The following is a 16,352-nucleotide window of genomic DNA, read 5'->3' as shown; positions in this document are numbered from 1 at the left end:
TGAAATTTCCATATGTATTTGCTTTGGTTGATCCTGCCCTCATCTCCCTGCCTGTATCTCTCCACCCTCAGTATTTCCTTTCTATGTTTGTGTCACATGTGTTCTGTTATGTAATCCCAGCCACTTTCCCCCATCTCATGGCCCGCTGACTAGTTTCATGGTCATGTGACCCCCTCTCCCTTTCACTCCCACAAATGCACAAATGTGCAGTTTAGAGATTTGTATCTGCACGTGCTGCTGCTCTCTCCCCATCCGCAAGACCAAGAAGGCACTCGCTCTCTCTCAGATGCCCGCCTGGCACCCTCTGGAGTCTAAGAGCAAGATTTTCCTTACATTGTGAACCTAGGACTCTTACCTGTCTCCCGGCCCTGTCTCTCTCCCCACTCTGTCAGAAAGTGAGATGAGAGAGACTGTGAGTTGAGCATCCATGGCAAAGGATGCAATGATTCATTCACATCTATGTAATGAAGTTTCTGCAAAACCTCCAAAGGTCAGGACCTGAGTGCTTCCGGATTGCTGGGTATGAGGAGAAGGCATCCCAGTGGGAGAGCAGGAGAGCTGCGTATTTCTCCCTGGAAGGTGGCCCTGCTAGACAGGGCAAGATTTCTGCACCCCCCTGCTCCCTCCCCCCAAGTTGTATTTGGGGCTGTGGATCTCTTCCCTTTGGTTGTCAATCTGGATACCTCTTAATAGCCATGATAATAGGTAAGGGCTGTGAAACAGGTGGGGAGACATTCCCACACAGCAGCCAGAGCGCTGTGCTGAGTGCACAGGAGCAGTGTGCATACTTTGGCTTCCCTTCTTTCTACAGTGGAGAATGCTTCTCTCAGGTTAGGGGGCTTGTACTTAAGGACTTGTTTTGTTTTCAGGCAAAAGCGTATAAAGCTCAATCCACTGCCTTGGCAAATGAGGTTTTTGTTTAAAAGTTAAGAGTGTAGGCTTCTCCCACACATACTGCACTTGCTCTGTGAGGAGGAGGAGTGAGCCTCAGAGATTCCTAGCTCCCAGCCTTCTTGGCAGGCGCCAGGGGCAGCCGCTTAGATTGCTGGCTCTCCAATTGTTCTACGGTGAGCGTGACAGTGATGGATTGAACATGAATTTAAGAGAAAAGTGATTGATTTTCTGCCAGACAGCCATTTTTATGCGGTCCCTTATCGTTCACCGCCCCCCCCCCCCCAAAAAAAGTGAGACTTCTGATTTAGAAGCAAATGTTGGAATAAAAATTTACTGCTACCAGGCACTCTAACTCGTGGCCACTAGAGGGGGGTAGTGACCAGGTTTCCCTCTCCCTCACTAGTGCATGAGACCCTCTTTCAGAAAGTTCTGCCAGGCCCTGCCAAGAGCAGCCCAAAGAGACACGCTGAGTTGTCTCCACAGGAGAGACAGTGCAGCAAATGTCTGTAGTCGTGGTCAGCTTCTTCCTGGTACGGCTGTACTTCATAGTTGAGCAAGGACAGCTCATTTTCTAAGAGGTATTTCTTTTTAAATATTTGCTTGACAGCTGCACACATACACACAATATTCTAATTATAGCACACCCTTTTACCCCCTGGTATCTCCCTCCTTTTCTTCTGGACCCAACATTCTTCCCAACTAGTCCCTGGGTGTCATTGAAGAAAACACCTCCAGCTGCAGCAACCATTTGCAGTCCGTAGTTTAGAGGGTATGCCCTGCCACATTATAGCTTACCCAGGGTGAGCGTGCTTCCAGCTCTGAACTTTCTGAGGACCCAGGGAGTGGAAAGTTCTGCGAGCTCCACACCTCAGTGCATGGGACAGGTTTTGGTTAGTCTGCAAGTGCACTAAAGCCACCTGGAGCTGTGTATGCAAGGTAGAGGTAAAACAAAACTGATTTGGATTTTAGACTTGGCTTTCATGTACAAGCATATCTTCTTATGTATATATACGTATATACGTATATAAAAAAATTGTCTGGAAAACTCTGAAATCTCAAATGCTTCTTGCCTCAAGAATGCTGGAATAGAGTCTCTGGTCTGGGCATATTTGAGGTTGCAGCCTAAGAATGTGATAAATAGAATATCGTGCCAGCATTGATTTTGGGGACTAGTGTCTTGACAGGCACACGTGGTCTGACATAACCTTATAAGGCAGCAGTACCTTTCAGGTTTCAGAATAAGCACAAGGGCTGTTAAAAATCTCAACTCTGATGGACAGATGTATGCAGGACTTCTTTTAACACTCGCGTCCTTGTATGAAAATAGAAGGTGAAATAGGGGGAAAGAAGCTATCCAAAGGGAAGAGGGAACAAGAGAAGGTAATGGGAGGAGAAAGAGAGACATGTGCTCTTACGTGCAGAGTGCAGGTGGGGAATGAGGGAAGGTAATGGGTATGAATGCTCAAGACCAAAGGAGAGTGCTACACATCTATGAAAGTATGATAAAACATTATTTATTATGATTACACAGATTAATTATGAAAAGCTGAAACAAGAATAAGCACTGTCACCTTTAAAACACGTCTCTGTAATCACAGAAACCTACATTGGTCCACAAAAATATTAGCTTCCAAAGCAGCTGCGAGGGTGATGGCCAGTGTTGTGTTTCGCATGCTCTGCTGGCTTCTGCTACTCTGGCAATGCCATTTATCTCTCAGGCAATGTTATAATGATTAGAAAATCAATTCTCGCGAAGTGCAGCAGTGCACGCCTTGAATTCCCAGCACACAATAGACAGGGGCAGGAGGACTGAGAGTTCTACAGCAACGTGAGCTACCTAGTGAGACCCTGTGTCACAAAGTAGAAAATGAGCCAGGATTCCTCAGTATCTGTAGCCTTAGGTAGGGTTTTTAAAAAGTTTCCTGTGAGCAGCATAGTGTAACGTGTTTGAGAGTCAGGCAATTACAGCAGGGATTCGCTGTAAGTAACTCTCTATCTAGATGGTTTGGTAGGCCTTTTGTTAACTTGCTCGTGGCACCTTCGCCTTTCCCAAAGCAGGAATGGCGCAGGACTCAGGGAAGAAAGGGCACCGAGGGCGGGAAGGTAACCACTGAAGCTCGTGGTTACCTTGGAGGCAATGGAAGGGTCGTTGCAGCCTGGCACACAGTGGCTCATTCTGTGCCACTCTAGGAGGCAGGCCTGATCCCCAGAAGAAAGAAATGCCATAGCCAGATGGTGTGCTGGGCTGTCCATTGAGTCTGCACAACTGTCCAATGAGACTCCTTTGCTTTTTGTATTTGTGTCTGTGTGTTTGTTGAGAAGTTGAGCATGTGACTGCCCAACTCAGGATGTAATGATCTGAAAACCCTACCAATGGCCCTCCTTCTTATTTATTTATTTATTTTTTAAATTTCCCTACCCTTGTTCTGTGACCAAGCAAATTCCACAGATGCTCAAGGTTCATGTCATGTATCTTGTAAGAGGAAGACCTTCTGGCTGCCCATGTCACACCCCATGGAATTGGTTGACAGCTTCTTAATTGCACCAGCTTTCTGTTTGACTTAGAGTTTGATATTTAGTCTCTTTACTCTCTTTCTCCCTTTTGGTGAAGTCTGGCTACCTTAGTCTATATATCTTGCTTTCTACCTGGATGATGTATTTTTTTTTGATGCATAATTGCTATGAATAGGCCATCTCACCGTTTTTACCAAGTCTATGTTCTTCTTTGAAACTCACGTTCAGAAACAAGGGCAGAATTTTAAGAGTTAAAGTATAAGTGAAGCTTTTAGTTGACCTGTGGTAGCTGACCCACCTGACCATAGCTATCTTCCATCACTTCTCTTTGACCTCTTCTCATTTCCCGAACACCAAGGAGCCCAAGATAGTTTCCCCAGCATCTAAGAACTTCCCAGACATTCATAACAGGGACTGCCATGGCTGTGATGCAGTTCTCTAATTTTTCTTCTGCTGCTAAGTTTTTCTCTGTTAGTCCTTAGTCTCAGAAAAGTTGACACACAGATACAGTCCAGGCAAAGTTTCCCTTTGGTGGCAGAGGAGAAAGAGCTCCTCCATGTTTGGCTGCTTTCTTTGTTGTCTTTATTCCTGATCCCTGGAAACAGAGTAGAGATTCCCAAAGGTTAATCCTTCTACCCTGTCAGCACTTTGTCTGGAAGCAGAGGGACTCACCTCTGTGCATGACAAATGGCCTTTTATACCAGAGAAAGCAGGGGAAGACCCATGTGGCTTTGTCATTGCTAGGGAGCCCAGCCATGTTTATTTTAATAGTACTGGAAGATTTTTTTTTTTTAATAACACAAAAAGCTATAGGTTATCCTTACCATAACGAACATGTGCTTTTCTGGAAACAGCTTACTAAAGAAGAATTATCTCATCAGGTCCTGCTTTCCCACAATCATTAAATTAAGAAAAATAAAATCACTAGGAGACAGCACAGGAGTGCAAGAAGCTGCAAATGAAAAAAGGGGTCCAAATGGGGTCTTGTGTAGCCGTATCCCACGAGACAAGTGTTCTGGCCTGGGAGTCAAGTGCTCAACCCTGTGATCTGTGCTAGGTGATCACACCTCCTTTATTTGCGATTTATGCTTTTCTGGATGCTTACCAATCTGTATGTTTAAGACAGTGTCTGGATGTGGAAGACCTGGACACGTTCCTCATCCCCAAGAGAGAAAGAAGCTATGAAAGTTCAGACACTGCAGGCGCCACGAGCGTGGGTCTCAGGAGGGCATGGCTATCCTTTCATTAGTCAAGGACAACATGTGAGGAATGTGAACCGAACTTGAAAGTACAGATATCAGCAGACAAACAAACACGACAAAGCACATTTAGAGCAAGGCTAGCAAGGTGGGAAGAAGGTCCAGGGTCGAGGAGACATTCTCTATGATCTGATGAATGTAAATGGGTAGGAGAAGTAGGTGGAGCTCTAGAATTCTAGGCATCCTGACTTAATGCCAAGAAATGTGAACTTTCCTTTTCGTCGTTTTTTTTAAGAGAGAATCCCCCCTATGTAGCCCAGGCTAGCCTTGAACCTGTGCCCTTCTATTTCTGCTCTCTGATCATTTGGGTGAACTTTCTTCTGAGGTACCAGTCAGAAGGCAGGAGTGACCTCGATCCTAATCTGACTACATTTAGGAGTCCCTCTGAATACAACGGTGACTTAGCATTCTGATGGAGCTGGGTTCCGTTACATAGCATCACCCAAGAGAACTTTCTGCTTATGAGACGATTCTGAATTGACCAGTGGTGGTCACCAGACAAGTGTGTCTAGTATGACTATACAAATGATCTGAAACTTTATTTCCTTATGGTTTACTTAGGCTTTTTAGACAGCCACTTGGGGCCTGTGGTCCCTGCCTTAGAGCTTTTGTTGGATAGAGTGTTGATGTTGTTGGCTTCCCTGAAAAAAAAAAATGGGATAAATTAAACTTCAGAGAGAATCTGACCACTGATGTTCACTCTGGTGTTGATAATTAATTGGCTACTATGAGAGGAAATGAGCATGTTTTCAAGGAGACATTGAACTATCACCATTCACACACACACACACACACACACACACAAAGACACAGAGAGAGAGACAGACAGACAGACAGACAGACAGAGACAGAAGAGATGGCCTGTGTTGATATGCTTGTTACTCATGGTGCCCCCCTTGCCATTTTGCTGCTGATCAGCTCTGTGAGCCATACATACAGAGCCTGCAGAAAAGTATCAGGAGCCAGATGGATGAATCAAAAAACCATTTCTATATACACTAGAAAAGATAGATGTAATGGATGAAAAGATGTAATAGATTAAAAGAATGTGTGAGGTCCAATTCTTTGTTTGCTGTTCGAGACAAGGTTTTTCTGCGTAGCCTTGGCTGTCCTAGACTCACTTTGTAGACTAGGCTAGCCTCTATCTCACATCAGTCCACCATCCTCTGCCTCCATGAGTGCTGGAAGGGGTGTGTGCCACCATTCCTGGCTTCGGCCCAATTCTTTCGTTGTTTTTATTTGTATTATGCATGTTATATGTATGTAAGTGTGTGGGACCATAGGGCCCATGATTACAAAGGAGGCTTCAATCCCAGATACCTCAGATGAGAACAGCAGGAGTTGGCTCCCCCTCCCAACCTGGCACCATAAAGTCGGCTGCCCCATCATCAGCCCTAGGGATTTATTACCTTGAAAATTATCAGACTTCACTCCTTGTTTGACCTTATAAGATCCCCACTCTCCCATCTACTCCCTGGCCCCTACAGCCGCCAAGTATGCAGATGAAGCATCTTCCAATACCCCAGGCCAGGCCAGCTGTACAAGGCCACACAAACCTTGCTCCAGAGACCCTGGCCACCTCCCCAAGGGCATTAATACCTCCCTTCTCTCCTCAATTAAATGAGCAGTCTCACTGAAGTTGTCTCCCAAGAAGGCTGTTTCTCACACACTCACTGCTAACAGATTCTGCAGTGCGCCCACCTGCTCTTGCTAAGCTTCCCTCTCTTCAGTCCAGCTTGGTGCACAAGGATCCTGGATACCCTGAGGGGAGAAGCAGAAACAAGACAATATAAATGTGCATATATGTACAGAAGATAGTTTATTTCAGAGTAAAGAGGAACACTCCTCTAGGAGCGAGAGTAAACAATGGCCAAAGGGACCACCATGCTTTTCCACATTTTAAAAAACACAACTTTGCTGAGGGGTTTCCTTGTGATTGACAGGCCCACTTGAAATGAGTGTTACAGGTGAATCTTTGTTCTTTATAAGAAAGAGCCTCCAGCTAAATAGTAATCTAATAAGATTTCAATGGTTATCTATTAGTGAACTTCTGGGAAGGATATATGACTCAGATCCCATTAGTTTTGACAAGTGCTCCAAGTCCTACAATTGGAGTCTCTGACTTTTACAAGTTGTTAACTATGAAAGAGGGTCCAGCCCTAATGGCTTTGAATCCTGCTAATATAAAACTCAGTATCTAGCAAATCCCCTTAAGAATTGAAACCCAGAATCATTTAGAAGTTGGGCATCAAATTAATCTGACTACTTCTGGCTGAAATGGGCATAGAAAGGTTTATGATCTCTACTCTCCACTCTTGGCAGTTTGCAGGCCTTGGAGAACAATCATGGAATTGGACTGCTGAAGAATCTTCTGAAAATAAGTTGATTGTACTTGAGAACGGATAAAATAAGACATCAGTTAGGCACACAAGGTGCAGAGACTCCAACAACCACTACTGAGATTGTGATGGGTGTAGCCCCTTCATTATGAAAAACAGCTTTCTAGAAAGGATGGTGGTATGTGACATGGCTCAAATTATATTTTTTTAGGCAGGCCATTCAAAAGTTCCCATTTAGAAACCTAGGTAAAGATGAAGAAAGTAGCTTTGGCGAGACTAATGTACTATTGTAATTATTTCATAGCATCTCCTTAAGGAAGAGCTGGTTATCATGGAAATCAGGAAGTTTTGGAAGTGAGGAGGAGTTCACTGACACAAAGTTATCTTTTTTACTGTCTTGGGACCATACAAGGAATTAGCTTTTATCTCTAATACAGGAAGCCAGCAACAAACAGGCATACAAATGTCTCTGAACAAAAGGCAGACAGCAAGGCATGGCTATTAGTGAAAAATGGACAAACAATAAAACCCTTATTCATCTGCTCATTTGGACAAGTTTTGATGTCAATGAGATATTGAATTTCCCAAGGGTCTATGGGAGACACTTCATCTGGAAGGTTTCCTCCACAAAGTTTCACTTAGGATGGATGAATCCAGCTGGCAGTTTCTGAGACCTTGACGATTGCATCTTCAAGATTAAGACAAGGATCCACCCCGTCGATGATGATGTTTGAGTTGGAAGCCAACTGGCACTGGGGGCTTCCTCATTCCAGGAACAACATCTGGGGTTCTGGTCTGGGGTGCTTTCACTCTCAGGGCAGTGACCCTCCAGGACCCTGGCTTGTCACACCAAGGGCAAAAGACTTTCTATGGATGCCTAATCTTTGGCCAGTTTCTCCTTCCCTGACTTTGGTGACAGACACATTTATTTTTTTTTAGGCTGTTTCCTCTGGGAGAGAAGCCAGCTAGAGATCTTAAATCTCCCTCTAGGAATTTAGAAATTCTACACAATTTTATTTTCTCTTTTTCTAGTAACTTTGGCATTCTCCCCCATCTCTGTCCTTTTCTACACCCCCATTGTTGTTATGTCCTTTACAGATAAAACCCAAAGAGTAGGCAGGTAGTTCTGCCTCCAGAGCCTTTCTGGGAGAGCTCAGTGTAGGCGGTTTGTCTCCCTACTAGCACAATGACAGCTGAGTCTTCTGATAGACTCCTCATTTATTAGAACATAATCCTGACAAGGCAAAGTTGTAAAAGCAGAACTATAAAAGCCATAAATCTCAGCAACACTAAAAGTCATTAATATATTGCTACTTAAGATATAACATGGCTTTATATTATATTTATTATATTATATTATACAATATTGATACATAGCAATTGAAGAAATGATAGTAATCTTTCAAAAATGCATATCAGTTCAGTGCCACATGTCATAAAGTACATTTTCCTCATACTGAATGATTAAGGGTGATAAACATGAATGGGACCATTAAATAACAGTTCCTTCCCCTTCCTGAAGTTGGTTTAAAGTACATTTCGAGATGCTTTTAGTTTTCTGGTGATAAAATTCCTTTGCGATCTGCACGAGTATGTATAATTATTTTGGCACCTGTTCCATCTGTCTGGATGTCAAGTTCACAGGATCAGGAGGGCAGGACAAGGACAACAGGAAGTGGATTGAATCAAAGGGTGTACCAGTAAGTTCCAATAGAGACTGTAAATACTTTAGTAGAATTATTTAAAAGCTAAGAGCAATAGATAGATACTGTGAATCTTTCTGATTGTTTCACTCTATCTTATAACTCTAGTTCCTAAATTATAACTTAAATATTAATATATTTCATGCTTCTTTTGATATTTTTTTAGACGTGAGATGCATTAATTGTAGAGAGTTAAAAAGTAAGTGAGGACTATCATTTCACTACCCTAAGACGGCCATTATGAACACTTGAGCATATCTGTTTTAATTTATTTTGTTTATGTGATTATAAAATATTAAATTTGATACTGGTCAGTATTTTAATATTTCCAAAACGTCAGTGGAATGGCTGCAGAATATTACTTTGGACAATCACCAACGTTTAAATTAAATGGGTCCCTGTTGTGGGTAGTGTAGGTTATTGTCTCTTAGACCTCATTGTTCTGAAAAATCCATATATCTGGAGGCTCCGTTCATATGGGTTACTACTCATTTTGGTGTTAAATTTTTCTGTTAAAAAACTAAAAACCTTTCTTTGAACCACCCTTTCCCACATATCTCCATCACTTACCATGTCCATTAGTTGTCATTCTACCTGTCCCATGCCAGTGAGAGCTGTGTAGGCAGGGGAAAGACCTCTGCAGAGACACGAAGAGGGGAGGCAAAAGCCTACTGGAGATGTAGAGAAGGAATGATAGTAAGGGTGTAGCTTGATGTAGTCAACAGTGCTGTTTGTGAGGTCTAAGCATGAAGATGATAGATGTGAGGTTTTCTGGAATGAAAACTAAAACACGGAAGGAAATGGGGTGGATGAGGATCCATCGGCAACATGGAGGGGCGAAAGTAATCTGGCTTTTCCTGGGCCATTCAGAGGCCACATCTAGTGTGAAGAATGTGCTGTGTATTCAATGCCTGGATATATTTGCTGGAATATGATTTCACAGGATTTCTCAAAGTATGGAGAAATACAGCTTTGATTACTACAGGAAGGAGAGAGATCAGTTTTTCGGTCCTGGCATTTGTGTCTAAGACAACAGTCATCGGTGACATGCAAAAGGCTCTTCTCTTTCAGCCATGTGTCTCCTCTGTCTGTTAGTCCTGTTTCCTAAGACCGTGTCTTAGTGCTGGACTATGCATCTTTACTGCAATGCCATCAATTCTTGAATACAGTTTCTGCTGCTTAGTGAAGTGGTATCCCAGCTAGTACCTCATGCTAACCGACCTCTCTCTTCAACCAGTAGATTACATGTCCCACACCCAAGAGCATCTGTGTGTTGGCGCTGGATGGCCATGGCCCGACTACTTTTCAGGATCATATGTGTCACTTAAAATCTTGATTATTTTTATGCATTCAGGCTTGAAATTGGTTCAGCAAGGAAGGAAACTGCTGAACAAAGACTGGAAGAAAGTAAGCTTAGCTTAATTTTATTAATCTTGGAGTTCTCTTACATAAAAGGCAACTCTAAACTGTGGAGTTGTACGTTTGCCTGTGGAGGTGGGGATTTCAGTATGACATGATAAGAGCAGAATGCTCAAAGTCAGGAAGCAGAATTTGATTTGCTCTTTCGTCACTTCTGAGCATGAGTTTGGGTACATCTATTTATCTGAGTAAAATGATCTCGTCATTTATGGCACAGGAACTCTGCTCAGTAGGCCTTGTTTATTATTCTGTGACAGACCGTCTGCCAAAGCATTTTGTAAACTGTAATATTGTGTCATGATGCATGTTCATTATTATGTCTATCTAGTCAAGATGTTTAAGAACTCATTTGCCTTTAAACGCGTTTCAGCTTAATTGGTATCTTGGTCATTCATTTTCATATTTAAATTCAAACTGGAGATACTGATTCAGTCCTTCTCCCTGCTTGGCCTAATTAAGCATCTGAAATGCTTGCTCCCTTTGGAATGCGTTACCTGGCGTTCTGAAGGTGAGACTGGGATGCAAGATCTTGCAAGAGTGAGTGCTACTAGCACATCCCAAAGCCATGGCCTTTTGTGTACTTGTCAAGCTGCTTGGTGTTCTTGGCTGTGCTATGGGAGAGCCGACCACTTCTGTGTGTCCCAGTCACAACGGCAGCACGTCTGTCCTCCAAGAGCTGCCCTGTGGGTAGGGTTTACAGTCAGTACTGTTTACATCTATGGCAGTTAAAAGGAAGTCAGATCAGACATTCGGTTACTCAGCGGCTCCAGCCACATTCCAAGTCCTTAGTAGACAAATTCACAGAGTGGCTGCTTCTTTGAACAGTGGGAATATTAGAAAAAAAATTGACATGGCAACAAGTTCTTTGGGATAGTCCCCTCAAAAAAGGAAAACACGACATCACACTATTTAGAGTCATTAAGCACGAGGGTTGCCGATGGAATTTTTATATTCTTTTCAGGCCTCCTTTTCTCTCAGATCGTTTCAGGTCTTTCATAATCTGATATATTAAAATGATGTTTCCTCTCTGTTGTGACCCATAGGTCCTGTGTGACAGACATGTGTGAGTGTCCAGTCCATAAAAACTGTTACTGTGAGTCCTTTCTGGCATATACCCGCGCCTGCCAGAGAGAGGGCATCAGGGTGCACTGGGAGCCTCAGCAGAGCTGTGCAGGTAAGAGAGCCCTGGGGGATCCATCTCACAGGAGGTCACTGCCATGGTCAGGTTAACAGCGGGGAGACACGCAGACGTTATTGTGAACAAGCCATGCCCCTCCTTGACCAACGGGAAATCCCACAGGTGATTCAACTTGACAAAACACAGGAGCTTCCCATGGGGCAGAGTAGAGAGCACTTAAGACAAATGCCTTGTGACATGCACATTTTAACAATTTAAGGATTTCCACTGTTGTATAATCCTCCAACTTCAAGCTAACAGCTGGATGTGCTTAGAACATGGACAGTCACAACTAGCTTAGAACATGTGTGGAACAAAGAATATTCAGGACCATCACAGTCATCTGAGACAAACATGATCTGTTATAATAGGGTTTTGTTGAACAAAACCCAGCAGGATGCGTCTCTCCCTTGGACAGGCAAATTCCTACAACACTGCTTATTAGCTCTTTGTCCTCATTAACTAGTTTGTTTGACATATGTAAAATAGATGCCTCTCTTCATCCAAAAATACATGTTACAAAGTGGCTAGGCAGTGGGAACTGTGCTAGGTGCTGTGTGTACTTTAATGACGCTAAGTGATGAGTTCCTTGTCATTGAAGTGCTGTTGTCTTGTGAGAGAAGAGGACAAAAACAATGACTTACTTACGTGAAACACTTGCAAACAACAGTTAGGTGTGAAGAAAGAACAGTGAGGGTGGTAGAAAGCAAATGGAAGAGGGGGTATCTATTGGACAGTGTAAAGAGGGAAACTTCCTTAGCAGAGGTGGTGCCTTAGCATGACGATAAAGGGCTGAGGGGAGTCAGGGCAAACAAGAACCAGGTTGAAGAGCCACAGAAGGCAAAAGCCCAATTATTCCTCATACCATAAAGGAGTCTATTCCGCCTTGCACCTGCCAATCAAGGGAAAGGGGAGCACAAGTGAGAACGGGTGGAGAGGAAGTTGGAATGTACGAGCTTTCCAGACCTTGGGAAGGAATCTAGCTTCTATCTTAAGAAACGTGGAAGGAGGCCAGCGAAGACTTCAGAAAACTTATTTTACAAAAGTTTAGTGCCCAGAAATAGATCGGAGGGTGGCGAGACTGAACACAGGTAGCTGAGAAGGACTGTTGAAGGGGTCGTGGTGTAAAACGGATGGTGTCTTGATTCAAGATAATGGTGACGTCTACCATGGAGAAAAGGGAACATTGTGGAATTTCATCATATCAAGGTGTGAATATTGTGATGCGGGAACAAAACATCCTGAGGAGTGTCCAGCTTACAGCAGGTGTTCAGTCAGTGGCAGCCAGTGCTACTACTGAAAGTTGAAGGTGGCAAAGCTGAATACGTGTCTTCTAAGCTCAAGTGTTGAGAAGCATTTTAGTAATAAAGGGCCAAAAGGTGAAAAAAAAGGTAAAAAGCCTATATATATGTTTAATAATTGAGAGAGAGTCCTAACAATCTTAGCTCAGATCTTAAATAAGAAGGCAGTTTATGTCCCCTGTTAGCTGAAGAATGTCTTAATTAGTGATACATAGGAGATGTGGTCTGGTTCAAAGAAGAGTGGAGACTTGGCTTGAATGTGTGCTTGCAGTGCATAGGCTAGGTTTGCAGTTCTTGCCATTTACTTAAAGCAGTTAAATCTCAACCTAGCTAGAGCTGGAATCACTGAGGATTTACGAGCCACACCTGAACAGCTTGCCCACATACCTCTAAGAAGTGCCCAGGCAGGCAACTGTTACGGCAGCCCCAGTGAAGCTGCCGTATACTTCTTAGGTGGTCCTGGTGCAATAGGATGATGGGTATGTGAGTGACTCAGCTCCCAGGTGATATTAATCTTCAGAAAGAGATCACAGCCTTTTCTGTCATGAGCTGGAAAAACAAATGGATTCACAGAGAGTAAACAAGGGCTCTAGTTGACACTTGTTTTCTAGGATCACCTAAACATTTTGCTGAAGTGAAGATGAATCTGATAGTGTCGTTCTTCAGCCCAAAGGCTGCCTAAGGCTTCTCTTTGCAGAATGTTGTGAGGCCTCCTGTGTTCTCTGGCCCCGGGCTAGTGATCTGCCCCTCTCCATCTTCATTCTTCCTCCCCAAACTCCACACCTTGGTAGGCAAGTACCTACCAAGCCAAGGACTATTGCCTAGCCCCTGCACACAGCTTCAACCATCATACCTGTGCTACCTGGTCTTGTCCACACTAATCTCTGAGTCACGTATCTCTCTGCCTGGGAAGCTCTTTCTAATGTTTTTGGTCTCCCAAGTTTCCACTAATTATTATTCTTTTTTAATTTTTTATTAATTAGTTTATTCACTTTGTACCCCAGTTGTAGCCCCATTCCCCATCCCTTCCCAATCCCATCCTCCCTCCCTCTTCTCCTATGCCCTTCCTCCAGTCCAATGATAGGGTAGGTCCTCTTCCCCTTCCATCTGACCCTAGTCTATCAGGTCTCATCAGGACTGGCTTCTTTGTCTACCTCTGTGGACTGGTAAGGCTGCTCCCCCCTCAGGTGGAGGTGATCAAAAAGTCAGCCGTTGAGTTCATGTCAGAGCTAATTATTATTCTTGTTTATTTATTTATTTTTGCATTGCTAATATTCAAACCCAGGGCCTTGCACATGCTAAGTGGATACTGAACTACATCTCCAGCCCTCGATTTACTTTTTGTTATCTCAATGGTAATTTTTTTTTTCTCTACCATATCACTTGATCCCCTACCCAGTTCTCAGTGTTAGATCAATATTTCCTCACTTTTCTTCCACTGTATTTTGCTTTCACTCTCAAGAACTGTGCATCTTACCTTATATTATGGATCTGCTTATGTGTCAGTGTCACCGGTTTGCTTGTGAGCCCCGTCGCTTGTAACTGGATTTCAGAGATGATATCAGACACCCAAAAGGTGTTTATTGATTTAACTTGAATTGAAATTAAGATGATAGTCTATGATAGATCTTGTTCGGTCCTTGTACTTCCTTATTCTCTGCAGCCTAATTTCTACTATGACATAGTAAAAGATGTCTGTGCTTGATAAGATAAGGGATCCAGTGGAGCTAGAGAAAAGAAAAAAAGAATTGAGATTAGAGTACAGAATTCACGGGATAGGTATAAGGAAAGGAGACCATGGGAAAGAGGGAATGCTTCTGAGAAATGTCCCTGTAAAGGAAATTCAGCAGGAGCTGCAGGAGACAAAGTACTGAGTGGACAAAAGCTAAAAGATAGCCAGGAAGCAAGAGTGTGGAAATGAACTTGACACTGGCCAAGAGGAATCCATGTTGGAAATGGAGTAAAGGGTCAGATACCGTTAGAATGAACCCAGCAAGGTTAAGGAAAAGATAAGCAAACGAACAAACAAATGTAAGTGAGCTAGCAGACATACAGTGGAGTGTTCCCCCTCACCCAGTCCCGTGTTAGAACTCTGGGCTATAACAGGCCAGAGCCCTGCTACCCCCACACCTCAGCAGTCCACCTGTTTCAACCGGGGTGGGAAGAGCTTGTCATAGTGACTTCTGGAATAAGTCAAATCTATAACCACACATATTTTGCTGAAAAATAATCTTGAAGGATGTGACTAGAAGTTGGTATATTTTCAAAGTTACAAGGAAATCCTATGCATTTCTCTGTGGGGCTGGAAAGATAGCTCAGCCTGTAAGTGCCTGACTTGTGTGTCTCGAAGACAGGAATTCTACCAGAACCCACATCTAAACAGAACAAAACACACACACACACACTTATACATATGCATACACTTAGAAACACTCTCACATATATTCATACAACCTCACACTCACACATACTCAAACACACCCACATGCACACATTTCCACAAACTCACCCACACTCATACCCACACTTTGTCTCTGTGTCTCTCTATCTCTTCCTGTCTGTCTTTCTCTGTCTCTGTCTCTGTCTCTGTCTCTGTGTGTGTGTGTCTCTCATACATACATCCTCTAACTGCACTGTTTGAACTGGACAGTTCAAACAAATAAGCAACTATTATGTCAAATACTGTGAGATGCAGAGAAAAGAAAGGCATCTGCAGCTTTGGGGAGCTATTTAAAGGAGGTGACATTTGAATTTAGATAAAATATTATATTAGTCAAAGAATTCGAGCTCATGTAGATTTGGAACCCTATAATTTAAAAACAAAGATAAAACTGGAATTGGAGATGGAAAGGAAAGGGGAGCATCCAAGAGAATGGGAGGGGAACAGGCTAGTAGACGATTTTAATATTTAGTGCTAAGATGAAGCACAGGCATCCAAGAAATGAGTGCATCTGTAAGGGGTTAGTGAGGAACCAGAGGGCATAGAATGACATAAGCCAAATATTTAAAATGACTGAGTAGGCTCTTTGGTGAATGAAAGCTGCCCGGGTGTCAGCAGATATGACATCTGGTGAAAACTTTGGAAGGAATAGCTTCAATAAAATAGAGGGTGAGGGAGATGGGCTTACAATGTTAATGGATTACAGAGGAGGGCGAAATGACTGTAAAGTTTTCCATATACTTTGGCATTTGAGAGGAGGAGAAAAATAGGTCTGTTATCACGGGGATGGCTTTGGTTAACAGCAAGGGAAAAGATGAATGTGCAAACCAAAAGATAGCAAGAGGGAGTTGCAAAGTGGATAGGCAAGAAACCTATAGTCATCAGGGTTGTGAATGAGAGGCAGCAAGGAAGTGAGTGAAGGGAATCAGGCCCACGACACAAGTAAACCGTCTACTAAGTGGGTACATGCTGTGGGTCAGCACGTGTTCTCGTGGAGTTTGAGGAAGGCAACGGCGAGGATGCATAGGACCTTCCTTTTTGTACCTCCTTTGGGAGCATCAGTTGCTCATCTCTGTAGTGGTGGGAACATGGATGTGAAAGCCATTTCCAGGGCCTGTCTCAATCCCAGCTGCATGTTAAAATCGCCAGTCTGTCTGATGATGGAAAGGAAGGACTTATTTTAAATGACTGACATCCTGGTCCCACCTTCCCCTCTTCAGAGGTCCACGCGCTCTGCAACAATTGCCATTTCCAACTGTGACCACCACTGTTTTAGACAAAGGTAACAACATTTATGAAAACTGTA

At 43.3% G+C, this 16,352-nt stretch overlaps 1 protein-coding gene across 1 annotated transcript in view; it reads left to right on the top strand.

Moving 5' to 3' along the window:
* Bmper (BMP binding endothelial regulator) overlaps nt 1–16,352 on the top strand; it is a 232,798-nt gene that overhangs the window by 212,023 nt on the left and 4,423 nt on the right. Inside the window, exon 14 of the mRNA XM_055601459.1 lies at nt 11,172–11,302. Within this exon, the coding sequence (XP_055457434.1) occupies nt 11,172–11,302 (131 nt within the window). The remainder of the gene's footprint in view (nt 1–11,171; nt 11,303–16,352) is intronic.

The sequence above is a fragment of the Psammomys obesus genome, unplaced genomic scaffold, assembly GCF_907164565.1.
Source record: "Psammomys obesus unplaced genomic scaffold, mPsaObe1.curated_primary_1811, whole genome shotgun sequence".
In the NCBI taxonomy this organism is placed as follows: Eukaryota; Metazoa; Chordata; class Mammalia; order Rodentia; family Muridae; genus Psammomys; species Psammomys obesus.
Note: the sequence above shows the minus strand (reverse complement) of the source record. Positions and strands in the feature narration are given on the sequence as shown.